Source organism: Podarcis pityusensis (genome assembly GCF_964106645.2).
Source record: "Podarcis pityusensis genome assembly, chromosome: 2".
Taxonomy (NCBI): Eukaryota; Metazoa; Chordata; class Lepidosauria; order Squamata; family Lacertidae; genus Podarcis; species Podarcis pityusensis.
In genome coordinates, this window is record NC_138029.1 from 2,303,383 (window position 1) to 2,318,252 (window position 14,870).

Sequence of the window (14,870 nt, forward strand, 5' to 3'; positions counted from 1 at the left end):
AATTTGACGAATTCACTGAGGAGAGAGGGCTATTAGTCATGGTGCTGATACGCCACACACCCGCCAGGATTGGAGCCCTCTGGAAAGAGGGCTGTTGCCCTCCTGTCCTGTTGTGGGCTCCCCAGAGGAATCTGCTTGCGCAAGACTTGGACGATGAAGGTGGCACCCAGTTCCCTGCAGCCCAAAGGGTCCCCAGGCAACACCAGAAAGGTGGCAGTGGCAAGGCAAAGCACAGACGGCTGGGAAGCACTGAGTGAGTCAGTAAAGTGAGATGAACGCCGCAACCCCAGAGTCGTTCGCGACTGGACCTAACGGTCAGGAGTACCTTTACCTTTAACAGCAAAATGCACTAAAGAGAACACAACCTTTAATACGAACAAAGAGCAGCATTCATAGGTGGAGGAGAAGAAGGGAAAATTCTGTTGCACAAGCAACAGAATTTGCACAAGTATAGGATACAACCCACAGTTTGAGGGCCAGTTCACACAACTCCTTCTAACATAGAAGGCTCAAGGCAAATTGGCTTTTGCTGTAGATTTTGGCACATCAAATTTGCTTGGTTGAATATGGTAACATAACCTATGCCCACTGCTTTTCTTGGAGGGGAAAAAGGTGCCAGTACTCACCATGAAGTTGTTACCGTAAGTGCCACATTTGTAATATTTTGGGGGGGGGGGAGGTGCTGGTACAGCATACCCTTGAGTCCCCCCAGAAAACAGCACTGCCTTTGCTTCCTTAACCATGTCCTCACTGGACATTTTCCCTAACAATTTTTGTTAAGAATGCAATGAGCCACATTACAGTCACTTGCCGTACCACTGAGAAATATCAGTTCAATAATCTGAACGTTCCTAGAAACCCAACTTCAATTTAATGCAGTACATTTCTTTAAGGTTGTTGTATGAATCAGTGGAGGGGACAAGAGAATCACGTATTAGCTTGGGAAAGACTACTGGTACCTATGAATCCTAGGGGGATCAGCAATGGCAATTCCATACTAGACAAAGTTAATGTGCAAATCCAGGTCCAGGTTCCTTCAAAAGTCTCTCTTTAGCAGCCTAAACCTTGTTATCGCCTTTGTTGCTTCCGCACCCAATCTGTCTACATCTTTCTTAAAGTGTGCAGCCCAAGACACTAGTCAGTCTGGAGCTTGAATGAAACACCCCCAGAACATCCCCTGCATTTTCTTTCATCAACATCACAGACTTGTGTTCGATTTATGACCCATTACAACTCCCAACTCCTTTCCTGCAAAGGCTACTTTAAACAGGGAGGCAGCCCAAGCCCTGTTCATTGCTTGCTTATAGGTCTCTCTCTCTCTCTCTCTCTCTCTCTCTCTCTCTCTCTCTCTCTCTCGACCTCTGGCAATGCATCACTAGGAAATGGGCAAATGCTGGTATTTTTATTACTCCCGTCCAGCTCTGCTGACAAAGCTTTGCGTCAGTGGCTGGGGAGGAGGTTGTTCTCTCTTTCTCTCTCTTCAGAAGAAAGAGATAAGATTTGGACCGTTAAGGGGAAACTTTTCAAGGAGACTGCCAAGACTCGGAAAGCTGTCCTGAATAATGTTACATGATGTCTTCCCAAAAACTTCCCCAAAGTCTCGTGTGCACTATGTCTACATTTCCGTTCCCAGCAGGGCCTGCTGCCAAGGAGGACCTCAGCTCTTCCCCTTTCAAAACAACTGCTATTGCCCCCTTCAGAAGGCTCTTCTGCACCTTTCAGCTTCAGTGAGCACATGCTATGGGTTGAATCCGTGGTCTTGTTGGAACTTCCCTGCAGTGGAGTGTTCATATGTGAAACCACGGCCATTCATGGCACTCCAAGGTCATTACTGCACAAAACACAGGCTGTGGAGCAGGGGGCAGGGAGCCTGTGGCCTTCCAGAAGTTCATAATATTGTGGAGTTGGAAGGTACCCCAAGGGTCATCTAGTCTAACCCCCTGCAATGCAGGAACCTCAACTAAAGTATCCATGACAGATGACCATCCAACTGCTGCTTAAACACCTCCAATGAAGGAGAGTCCACCACATCCCAAGGGAATCCATTCCACTGTTGAACCACTCTTATGATCAGAAAATTATTCCTGATGTTTAGTTGGAATCTCCTTTCTTGTAGCTTGAATCCATTGGTTTGGGTTCTACCCTACAGAAAACAAGCTTGCTCCATCTTCCACATGATAGCCCTTTAGATATTGGAAGATGGCTCTCATATCTCCTCTCTGTCTCCTCTTATCCAGGCTAAACATACTCAGCGCCCTCAACCATTCTTCGTAAGGCTTGGTTTCCAGACCTCGATCCTCTGCACACATTCCAGCTTCTCAATATTCCAGGTGTGGTCTGACGAAGGCAGAATAGAGAGGTTCTGTCAGAGGCAGGTGCCAGGGCCAGGTAAGTAATGACTCACAAGGTGCCAGCGAAGTTAACTCCTGATTCAAAGAAACAAAAGAGCTCAGGCCCATTGAGCCCAGTGACTCTCCACAGTAGGTCTTGCCCCAGTGATGCAGTTGTGAGGACTGAGGGTCTCCTCCTTCCCACAGTTCCCTAACTCTCCCACCCCCAGGTCCTTTGTCTTGTCTCTCTTTGCTCCATCCTCTTCATGTTCTGGGAGATTGGGGGGGAGGGGAGCTGGTTACAGCAGGAGGGGGACACCCCCTGGTTTCTTCAGCCTTAAGCAGGTCAGGACCACAGTACCTCAAGGACTGAATCTCCCCACATGAACTGACCATATGAGACTGTTCTTTGTATGCCTCTTCCGTGAGAGGTCCAGAAGGCAGCAAGATGAGAGCAGGTCTTAGTGCTGTGGCTCCCCACTTGTGGAATGGCTCCTTTGCTACACATCTTTAGATGCCAGGCAAAGACGTTCCTCTTCTCTCAGGCCTTTGGCTAATAAAACAATCATGGCCTTTTAAACTGGGGGCGGGGGAGTGAGGGTCTTTCTTTGTAACTATGTTATGTATTTTTGTGTTTTTATATTGTAAACTGCCCTATGATCCTTGGATGAAGGGCACATTAAATCAATCAATCAATCAATCAATCAATCAATCAATCAATAGCTACCACTCCCAGTTTGGTGTCATCTGCAAATGCAATGAGGACCCCCTCAATTCCTTCATCCAAGCCATTTTTAAACATGTTGAACAACAACAGGCCCAGGACAGAGCCCTGTGGCACCCCACTCGTCTCTTTTTCCCAGGATGGGCATGTTGGACTCCAACTCCCACATCCCTGACCATTGGCCAGGCTGGCTGAGGAGGTGAGCGCTGGAGTCCAATCCCAATAAAATTGGGATTAAGAGGTTTTCAGGTCGGCTGTGTCCTGTTGGTGAAGTGGTGGTGGAAATGCTTGCGGGTGGGGGTGGGGACTGACAAAAAATGGGAGGTCAAGGAGGGTCAGTTGTGGGGGGGGAGAAATGTCTCTATTTTCATCTAAGGAATGTTGGAGGGCTGGCTTAATTAAATACAGTGGTACCTCGGGTTAAGTACTTAATTCATTCCAGAGGTCCGTTCTTAACCTGAAACTGTTCTTAACTGTTCTTAACCTGAAGCACCACTTTAGCTAATGGGGCCTCCTGTTGCCGCTGCGCTGCCAGAGCACGATTTCTGTTCTCTTCCTGAAGCAAAGTTCTTAACCTGAAGCACTATTTCTGGGTTAGCGGAGTCTGTAACCTGAAGCGTATGTAACCCGAGGTACCACTGTACTTGAATTGTGGGCCCATGTGGCCATGCCGCATTTGTGGCATCACCAGTAGCCATGGGGACAGGTGCTGACATCATCATAACACAGCTGAAAGGGTCAGAGACATTCTCAGGTCTACTGGTGGCAATCTGCCTGGGTAGCCTGCATATAGCACTCAGCTAGAGTGTGCACCTTCTACAACTGCCCCACCCCTCCAAAACATCCCCCCAAGAGGGTGACTAGGCTTGGAAACTGCCTCCCATTGGCTTACGGGCCAGAGGTTCCTCACCCCTGCTCTACGCTGTAAAGGAGATGAATTTCCCACACTTGCTGTGCTTTGGATGAGTTCCTGGGACACCAGGAAAAGATGGAAGAGGCATTCCTCGGAAGCAGGTGAGTAGCCCTTTCTCTATGACTGATAATTATCTGTTTGGGGCTGCCAGATGGAAATCCAGAGACTTTGCCTATCAGCTCAAGAGGTCTCGTCAGACCCATTAAGCAACATACCAACCACACCATGTAGTTTGCAGAATACTCCAGCCAGTCCTTATAGGATAATAGCAGAGAGAAGGGGAAGGACACCTAGGAGGCATCCAGCCTTGAGCAGAGGATTCATGAGGGTTGACCTGCTGGAGCTCGAATATTTGCTCTTTAGTTTGTACATAATCAATGGATCGAAGAGAAAAACCAAACTGCCACAGCTTCTCTGGATTAGTCTTGCCCCCATCTCCTTTTAGTCTGTCTCCCCTGCCTCCTGATTGTGAGGCTTCCCTGAAGTCATCCTTCTCACAGCAGCCAAAGGAGCCGTCAACAGAAGTGCGGATGGCATAAATCAGCAGGAGAAGCTGTGGCTGCCAACCCCCGGCAGAACTGGATTCCCAGATTTGTTTCAATGATACTCCATTGTTTCCCCCCTCCCTCCCTGGTCGTGGTTGCATCTGGGAAATGACAAAGATGGGCTGCCAATTTCCTGTTAAATAATGTTAAATATTCCTGTTAAATAATGAAAATAATAGTCTGGAAAGACCCTCAAACAAAGCTAACAAACATAAAGGGGGTGCACAGCAATGTGTGAGTGTTTATCAGGCCTTCCAGGGGTCCTCGGTGCATTTCACGGCATCCCTGTCACACTTGATGCAAGCTACTACTTAACATTCTTCCAATGTGCTTAATAGAGAGGTAAAGAGGTCAGCTCTCTCCAATGGCTGCTTGCATCTCTATCCGCATGAGCCTCCTCTCCCACTATGGCCTGTAAATGTGCAGTTAATCAAGAAACTCTCCATGCGATTTGTTTGTGCTGAAGATGGAATGATCTGTTGCTGTGTGCACAGGCTATGCACCCTCCCCCTCCATTATGTGTTGGGTATGGCAGGGACGGGCATGAGACATCTGTCAACTGAGAGGCCTTTTACTGTGAAGAAGAAAGGAACAAGTATTGGCTGGGTAGGGAGTTTGGTTCTCCAGCCCAGGGATGTATTAAAATAAATGGCAGAGAACGGCCATTGGGATGCATTGCTTTTATTTAATATGTTCCTTTCAACCCATAGGAGTCTGGCACCCCTAAACCTAACGGCTCCGACGGCTATGATTGGAAAATCCATTTATTCATTCCATTGACGGACAGGCACTGACACTTTGGCTGGAGTGAAGCAGTGTTTTAATTTGGTGCCTTTTGCTGTTGTGCTGCTTTTGGCAACGGCTGCTCACACCCGGCAGCTCCCACCTCTCCCAAGTGCACTGGACCACTTCTGAAAGCTGTGTCTCAGTGAAAGACAACCCACTGAAAAGGAGGACTCAGGAAGACAATCTTGCAATTCTTCCTGACTAGCTGCTTTGTGGCCCTGGCTTCAATTCAAGCTAGGACTGCAAGGGGCAACTCAGGAGCTAAGTGCACTCCCGATTCTTCTTTTGACATTTCAGTCACCTGACATTGCAGGATGTCATGTGACTGTCAGGTGGAATGTTCTGCCCCCTTGCCAAAGTTGCCTTCTTCTGAATCTGCCCCTTTGGCCAGATCCAATCCCCCACTCCTGCCTTAAGGTCCAGCTTTCTCTTCCCCCACCACAGTCTGCAGAAGATGTCTGGAGAATTCTTTCTCTTAGTGGTATCCTTATTTATTATTATCATCCCTGATAATATCATTGTTTGTTGTTGATTTTATTTAGATTTTATGTATCTATTTGCTTGATTTGGTCTGTTTTTAACACTTTAGTGTTGGAACTTTATTTTCTACAGGAGTTTAGGATCCTTGGATGGGCAGCTGTCTATAAATGATTTCAGCTCACTGACGCTTAATATTACTCTCCTGTTCCATTCAGTTCTCATGGGCGCAGCTGCAGAGCAACGTAACTGAATAAGGGAAGGGCCTAAGCTCATTGGCAGAGACCAGGGGTTGTGCACAAAACGTCCCAGATTCAACCCTAGACATTTCCGGCTGGAGCTGGAGATTTGTTGCCAGTAAACTAGGGAGATGGAACGATGGTCTGACTCGGTATAAGGCAACTTCCTGTGTTCTAAAATTCTGGTTTTGGTGGGAGAGTTCATGGCAGGTCTTGCTGAGCAAGCTTTGGAGAAGCTCTTGAAGCATAAGGCCCAAAGTATGCACCCTCTCTGAGATACTCCTCTGCAACGGACAGGAGTGTGGAGCTCGCTGGACCAAGAGGCTTTGTTTGGTTTGGTTGCTTTCTGATTTCTGCAGCTGCGATCAAAGCTCGGTGTTGTTGGGAGATCTAACCCTCCCCCTCTAATCCTCCAGCCTTGTATGCTCAGGCCTGACACTTGGTCCAGCAGCAGAAGGTAATGGGTCTGGAGGGCTGGTTAATCATTCCAAAACATGCTAAGCGTGAGCAATCAGCACAGGCTTCCCCCAGCTTATCGCTATTGCTAAAGTGTTGAAGGAAAAGCAACGGGGCAGGGGGAGCTCCCTGCTTCCTGTTAGTTTTTGAAGTTGCTATCTAAAAGTCCTCCATTAGGAATCCATAAAAACAGAGTTTTTGCAAGGCCGTTTGCAAAACGGGTTGGTTTTATTAACTGGTTGGCAAAGGTCTTCCTGCAGGGAATAGGGGAAAGAAATATCAATAATCTTTAATGATTGTAAATGCTCATTGCACTTTACAGATAATGTGAAGGGGGAAGAAAACGAGAGGTCCTTTCTCCAAACAGCACTCAATCTAAACTCAGGGTGGGAGAAGAGATCATGTCCACACCATACATTCAATGCATATTTAAACTACACGGCTTCTCCCCAAGAGTCCTGGCAACTGTAGTTTGTTAAGGGTGCAATAGCCCTGTGGGGGGTGAACTACAATTCCTACAATGCTTTGGGGGGGGGGAATAAGTACTTTAAATGTGCATTGAATATGCGTTAAATGTATAGTGAGAATGGGGCCAGAAAAGGAAGAAGAAGGGAAGGCCAATGTAAAAAGGGAGAGGAAGGGAAGGCAAAGGGTCCTCCCCTTCCTCATTCAGTCCCCACAACGACCCCTTGAGGTGGGTTTTAGTCATATATACGTTGGGCCTGTACATCCTCCCAGTAGCACTAGCTTCCTCTGTACCTGAGATCAATGGTCCTGTTTATTACAGTGTTTTGTTGCTCCTGCCCTGCTGCCTGTGCACAAGGAATTATGGGCCTGGTAATTCTTGAGAGGAAATGTCATACAGTGGTACCTCTGGATACAAATGGGATCTGTTCCGGAGCCCCATTCGCATCCTGAAGCGAACGCAACCCGTGTCTGCACGTGCGCGGGTCGCGATTTGCCACTTCTGCACATGCGCGTGATGTCTTTTCGACTGTCTGCGCATGTGCGAGCGACGAAACCCAGAAGTAACACGTTCCACGGAGCACAACCCGAAAGCGCTCAACCTGAAGCAACTTCAACCTGAGGTATGACTGTATAGGGAAGCACAAGTATTGCTTGTTCTCAAATTCACACTCTTTTTCAAATGTACAAGGTGTACAGCCTCCAACATTCCTCAGATGAAAATAGGGGCATTGCTCACTCCCCGCCAACTGGCCCTTCTGTACCCCCCCTTTTTTGGGTCTTCTCCTGCAGAGCGTTTCCTATCAGAAGAAGGGCAAGGGCCACCACCGCGGCACCAGCAGGACACAGCACACACAGCATCAGCAGCAGCATCATATTATAATAATTTATTATTTATACCCCACCCATCTGGCTGGGTTTCCCCAGTCATTCTGGGTGGCTCCCAACAGAATATAAAAAATACAATAACCCTCCACTGTCCTGAGACAACCCCTTAATCCTGATTATATTTTATTTTATTCTTTGGTAGATTTACAAAAAGAAAACACACACACAGAGAGAAATATATATATATATAGGGGAAGAGTCGATATACAAAGCTTTTAATAATAATAATAATAATAATAATAATAATAATAATAATAGACTCCTTGTGCTCCGCTGTGCTCCGCCTTCCTTCCCTCCCATAAAGGAAAAACAAACAACCCCAGAATTCCTGCTATGAATATTGCTGATTGCTCCACCCGGAGTCTGGGCACCTTAAGCTGTTGCACCGCAGCTGCTGCCTTTCTCCGAGTTGCAGTAGCATCACTCTGGTGCTGACTCATGTTCCAGCATTGCGTCCTGGCAATAATAATTCACCCTACCTATGCAGTGCTACCGCTTAGCTAGCTATCATCAACCCTGTATATATGTAATGAATCCAAGGGTTTGCTGTGCAAACACAGACTCTGTGTGTCTGACATGGAATCATGCTACTTTATCCTTTTCATTTTTGTTAATGAAAGGGGGTGTTTCTGGCTCTCCTGGGCAGGCAGTGAAGCCTGGGGGTGTCTCTTTGCCCTCCTGCCATCCACATGCACATTATTCCCCAGTGTGCCAAACTGTTCCTTAAAAACCATGTTCAAGGCAGCAGAATAAATTATCCAAAAATAAGGTTTTTTAAAAAGCAATTATATTCAATATGCATAACTTATTTTCTGTTTGCAGAATTTAGATTTATTTTGCAGCTGAATACACAGTTGTTCTTTAATCCTGATCTCATAATGGATTTTAGCAACCTGTTCACAGTCAATTCACCTATCACATGGCAATAAGATCATGCCACTGGATAAGAAAAGATTACGTCTCTGAGCCTACATGTGATACAAACTTTAACCACACCATAAAATAGCTGACAAAAGCTCTCCACAATAAATAAACTGATTTGCACCAACAATTCAATGAAACATATTACTTGGCTCTAGATTTCCAGCGCTGAGGTCTTTCACGTCCCCCTTAGATGCCCAGCTCTGGACTATTCTGACCTTCTGTGACATCACAGCAATGTTCATGGCAGCCAATAGGACGACAATGCCTGCCCAGTTCCACTATGACGGTGGATATTTAACTAACTGGTGACTACAGAAATGACCGCCCAGGTAACAAAGTTATTTGGGCCCATCTTTCCCTTGACCATTCCCCACCTCAGCCTGCTCTGCCAAGCCACAGGGGTAGAAATCAAAAGGTGCCAGGCACTTACTTTTCATAGTCATGCTTGCAATACAGCTGCCGGTTGCGACAGTAGCAAGTGCCGGAGAGAGCCTGCAGGCAAGCGGCGCACTTCAAGCAGCCTTCGTGCCACGAACGCTCATTCACCCTCAGGAGGAAGCGGTCGGAGATCGGGGTGTTGCAGCCAGCACAAACCTCCCGCATTTTGGACTCTGAGCCTTGATGGCAGGGAACAACAACAACAATGAATTGCAAAACTCAAAGGTCCTCCTCATCAATGAGAACAGTTTACAAAGAAACCAGGAGGCCTGGTGTGTTGCGGGTCTATGGCGTGACCTGCTGGGATACCCTGCCTGGGGATGCTTTTGCAACAGAACACTCGGGTGGTTCATGTCCCAGGAACTCATTGCTGAAAAGAACCCACAATCTGTACGCAAATGGTGCAACTTGTATAATCGTACTCCCCCCGCCCCCACTATAGTTGGAGCTTATATGTTGCAGTTTGGTTCATACTTGGATTCTGTGACTTTGAAGTCATTCCGTTGTTTCGAACATTCAATACTTCTCAATAGTGGTAACCCAACTGTGGAGTGACCTTCATAGGGACGGTGGTCCAACTCCCTCATCATTAACTTAGGAAAAATATAGAAATATTCATTTTTACCCAGGCAATTGGAGGCTGAAAGATCTGTTCCTGGCAACTCTTAAATTATTAGCTGTGAGAGTAGGTGGTTTTAAAAAACAAAAAAACCCCAGTTTTTGTTTAGTTTTTAAGTGTTGTTTTAAAAGGTTTAATCTGTTTTTAGAATATTGTTTAAAACTGTTTTTAGACATTTTAATTGTACTGTATTCTGTTATTTACATGTTTGCCACCTTTGGGAGGAAGCAAGGAATATAAATTTAGCAAGCAAACAATATTGGAACGTTAATGATTAATTTGTTTAACCTGCCTCATCCCAAAAGCACTCAACAGGTAACAGAGCATTTAAAATATTTTATCCATATAATATGTGTTTTATACTGCTGTCACTACAATGGGAAATATTCCATAGTCCTACATGAAGAAAGTTTTTCATCTACAGTTCTTCTTTCTGTAAAATGGGTATAATACCAATTGCCCTCATAGCTCATTCCACTATTTATAAAATTTTACTTATATTAGTAATCAATCTGATTATTTTTTTGAATCCCAAATATCATTTTTAAGAAGTTTCCCCTTATCCTGAAAACATACATCCCTTCATAGTTTAGAAAACTTTTTAAAAAACCAATCCCAAGAATATAAATAAAAATGTCCTTCTGCTTCTTGAAGCTCAGAGAATTTCCTTGCAGATTCCCCACACTCCATTCTTTACAATGCTCTTGTCACTACTGCGCATCTTTGACCCTGCTTCATCCATTCAGTCAATATCCAGCCCTCTCTACCACCCCGGATACTTTGGCTTAAGCAGGACATACCTCACTTCAAATAGGAGATAACTTTTTAAATGTCTTGCTTGAGTTGATCAGGATTATCTGTGCATCAATCTATGGCAGCCGTTCAAAGACTTCCTAGCATGGACTGCAACAGATAAGGAAGTAAGTGCAGGTGGGTCATAAACACCCTCTCCAGTGTGTTGGACGTGGCTTGGGGCTGAGTCAGTGAGGGAGTCTAAGCTTCTGCCAAGTGCATGTCATCATCTTCAGTGCGGAGGTTGCTGGGTCTTGTTGGCGCACTTCCTTTCCTTTTGGGCTTCCCTGCTTGTATGTGTGAGTGCATGTGTTCGCACTCGACTGATGCTGTGTGCTGCCATCTCGGTGCTGGAGAGGAGCCAGGGCTCTGGAGTAAGCCTTTGCACACAGGTGGCTCCTGCTGGGAGAGAAGCCTGCCTGGAACCCCAGAGAGACTCTGCCTAACCTGCAGTTGCAGTTGTTACTGTTATCATTAATTCCCTTCTAAATTGCAGTTCATCTGAAGACCACAGTATATGACATAATATAAAATGATACAGTAAAATTACAAAAAAACCTTTAAAGCATTACAAAAAAATAACATTAAAATAAAATAAACTGACAGTGGAAAACAGCCTCCAAGATGTTGATGTCTTTGATGTTTCCTTTCCACTGAAATGTATTGAAACTGATTGAGTAATTAATGATGATAGTTTTGGCCATAGTGGATAGCAAGACATATAACAGATTTCAGTGGAATCTGAACTGCAGTGGAACAGAAGCAGTGCTGATTGTGGTGAACATAGGACGGGATGGAAATGGCTGCCTCCTTACATTCCTAGTCTCTTGTTCCACAATTGGATACCACAGTGGGGAAGGTCTGTGCCCCTTGTCATCAGCAGCTGGGCAATGCTGCTGCCAGCGCTACTAGCAGAGCCTCCCTGGCTCATTTTCAAGGCCCAAGGCGGGATGTACTGGGAAAGATGCTCTTTCAAGTGTTTGGGTCCTGTGCTGTATAAGGCTTTGTAGACCAAAATCAAAACCATAGCATATAGACAGCCAGGGCAACTCCCTAAGGGTTGGTGTCACATGGCCCACAGAGCCACGTTTGATACTAGCTGCAGCATCCTGACTGTCTTCAAGGGGCAGAAGGTTGCAATAATCCAGCTGGATGGTTATTAGGGTGGAGATAAGATGTAGTTTATGGAGGAAGTGAGGAGGGACCAGAACACACCAACAGCATAGGATCTGCTCCCTCCCTTCATAGAATCATAGAATTGCAGAGTTGGAAGGGACTCTGGGGGTCATCTGGTCCAACCCCCTGCAATGCAGGAATCTCAAAGCATTCATGGCAGGTAGCCATCCAACCTCTGCTTAAAAACCTCCAAGGAAGGAGAGACCACAACCTCCCAGGGGAGACCATTCCTCGGTCAAACAGCTCCTTCTGCCAGGAAGTTTTTCCAAATGTTTAATCTCCTTTCTTGTAGCTTGAAGCCATTAGTTCAAGTCCTACCCTCCAGAGCAGGAGAAAACAAGCATATTCTGTCTCCCATGTCACACCCCTTAAGATATTTGAAGATGGCTATCACATCTACTCTCAGTCTCCTCTTTTCCAGGCTATAATTTAAATGTATCTTTTTTAAAAAATAAAAATTAAGCCTTGAAAAAACCCTTACCAGGTTAAAAAGAGGGGATTTCAAATTCAGATGAAAACTTCATGGTTATTTTATCTAGGAAAGCAAACTTAACAATGTAATTCTACACATGTCTACTCAGACATTAGCTCCATTGAGCTGAATGGGACTTACTCTCAGGTAAGTGATTGTAGGATTGCAATTTTGGTCTGCTTAAACACTGAGACATGCATGTTTTCTAAGAAGGGCACACTCAGTATAGTGTGATTTGCTGAAATTTTGAAAGATATTTAAGGGTTAACATAGCACCAGAATACATAAAATATGACAAATAAGTTGGTCTGAACATATGATAGATTTATCCAAAGATTGGTGACTGTTGTAATCCCATGAATTTTTGGAGCAAAAGGACAAAGTCCTGAATCGCAATGTTCAGCTTAATTTTTTTCTGGTTTGATTGCAGTCTCTTGATAATCTTTTTGCGGCGAGTGGGAGCACCTTTCAAAATTCCCTCTTCTATGCAACTCTTAAAAGTGTGGGGAGCACTGTTTTCCTTTGCATTATATCAGTCCCCGTCTCCATTTCTAGACTTCTGATTTCTCCACACACATCAATTTCATAAAACAATTCAAGTTGCAGTGAATCAAGAGCTTGGGATTCCAGCACAACCCAAGTATTACCACCAGTTATACTAAAAGGGCCTTTACAGGCTCACTTGGGCAGCACTTGCAGCAGATCTCTCTTCCTTGGATTGGCATGCTGAACACAGACACACAATCAGGGCAGGTAGGGGGCCAATGTAATACCTGGGAGCAAGGACTTTTGTTCTCATTCTTCTCATTGCCTTTACACCCACATCTTCCGCCTGCACATGCCCATAATCATACTGAAATTAAAAGTCATAAAGAAATGGAGCTGGTTTGAGCTCAAGAAAACAACCCTCACTTATGCAGCATTATTCCAGTTTATTTAACGGCAAAATGCCAAGGTTTGCTGCTTTAGTGGAAACTCTCTGGCATAATTGTCCCAGAGATGCCATTCCAAAGGTCTCTGTACTCCCTTCCGTGCATTATTTGCTTCAGTTTGTTTGTATGAAAGTTACTGAGAGGGATATATTTTCCCCCAGACTTCATCAGTGCTTGCATAGGCAAGCCAAGCTTGCAATATGAGCTGGAGTCCTGTGCACACTTACTCAGGAGTAAGCCCCACTTCAGAGTAAAGATGCATAGGCTGCATGGGGGTAGTTGCCCTCTGCTGTATATTTTGCACATGAGAGTGGAAAGGTCAGCGTTCCTGTACTGTTAAGAATGGGGGATAATAAAGGATGCATGAATTGCATTTTCCCCACAACTCCTCAACATTATAAAAGACCTTGTTATCCAATATAGAACAGAAGCAGTATCTGGCAGGAGAGGTGCTAGGAGATCCTTCTTATTTAGCACAAGATATCAGTCTAAATTGATATCAATGTAAATTGGGGAAGGAGTACGACAAGGCTGTATATTGTCTCCCTGCTTATTTAGGTAACTTTTATGCAGAATTCATCATTAAGATTGCAGGAAGAAATATCAACAACCTCAGATATGCAGATGACACAACCTTGATGGCAGAAAATGAGGAGGAATTAAAGAACCTCTTAATGAGGGTGAAAGAGGAGAGTGCAAAATATGCTCTGCAGCTCAACATAAAAAAAACTAAGATCATGGCCACTGGTCCCATCACCTCCTGGCAAATAGAAGCGGAAGAAATGGAGGCAGTGAGATATTTTACTTTTTTGGGTTCCATGATCACTGCAGATGGCGATAGCCTGCTTCTTGAGAGAAAAGCAATGACAAACCTAGACAGCATCTTAAAAAGCAGAGACATCACCTTGCCGACAAAGGTCCGTATAGTTAAAGCTGTGGTTTTCCCATTAGTGATGTATGGAAGTGAGAGCTGGACCATAAAGAAGGCTGATGGCCGAATAATTGATGCTTTTGAATTATGGTGCTGGAAGAGACTCTTGAGAGTCCCATGGACTGCAAGAAGATCAAACCTATCCATTATGAAGGAAATCAGCCCTGAGTGCTCACTGGAAGGACAGATCCTGAAGCTGAGGCTCCAATACTTTGGCCACCTCATGAGAAGAGAAGACTCCCTGGGAAAGACCCTGATGCTGGGAAAGATGGAGGGCACAAGGAGAAGGGGACGACAGAGGACGAGATGGTTGGACAGTGTTCTCGAAGCTACCAGCATGAGTTTGACCAAACTGCGGGAGGCAGTGGAAGACAGGAGTGTCTGGTGTGCTCTGGTCCATGGGGTCACGAAGAGTCGGACACGACTAAACAACTAAACAACAACAAATCAATGTCAATGCACCACTTTTGTTTTCCAAAGGAATTAGAAGTGCTCCAAAAGTCATGCTATGGTTTTCAGAATGCTGATGTTTCCCCATCCTCAGAATACTTTTAGCCATCATGATTATTGAGAAAAACATTGACACGTGTTGGTTGTGCCAGCAGGAACTTAGGAAACTGTGTAGGACTACGCCATTTGAAATAAGAAAACCCATCTATTGCCTTTAAAAAATCCTGGCTTGTGTAAACTTAGACGTTAATGAGCAGGTTATATCAGGATGTCAGTGATAAACAACCTGTGTTGTTATCCATTATAAACAGAA

At 45.1% G+C, this 14,870-nt stretch overlaps 1 protein-coding gene across 1 annotated transcript in view; it reads right to left on the reverse strand.

Moving 5' to 3' along the window:
• Window positions 1-14,870, reverse strand: part of LOC308468265 (LIM homeobox transcription factor 1-alpha-like) — a 92,277-nt gene that overhangs the window by 66,266 nt on the left and 11,141 nt on the right. Inside the window, exon 3 of the mRNA XM_080990322.1 lies at window positions 9,178-9,364. Coding sequence (XP_080846448.1) covers window positions 9,178-9,364 — 187 coding nt within the window. The remainder of the gene's footprint in view (window positions 1-9,177; window positions 9,365-14,870) is intronic.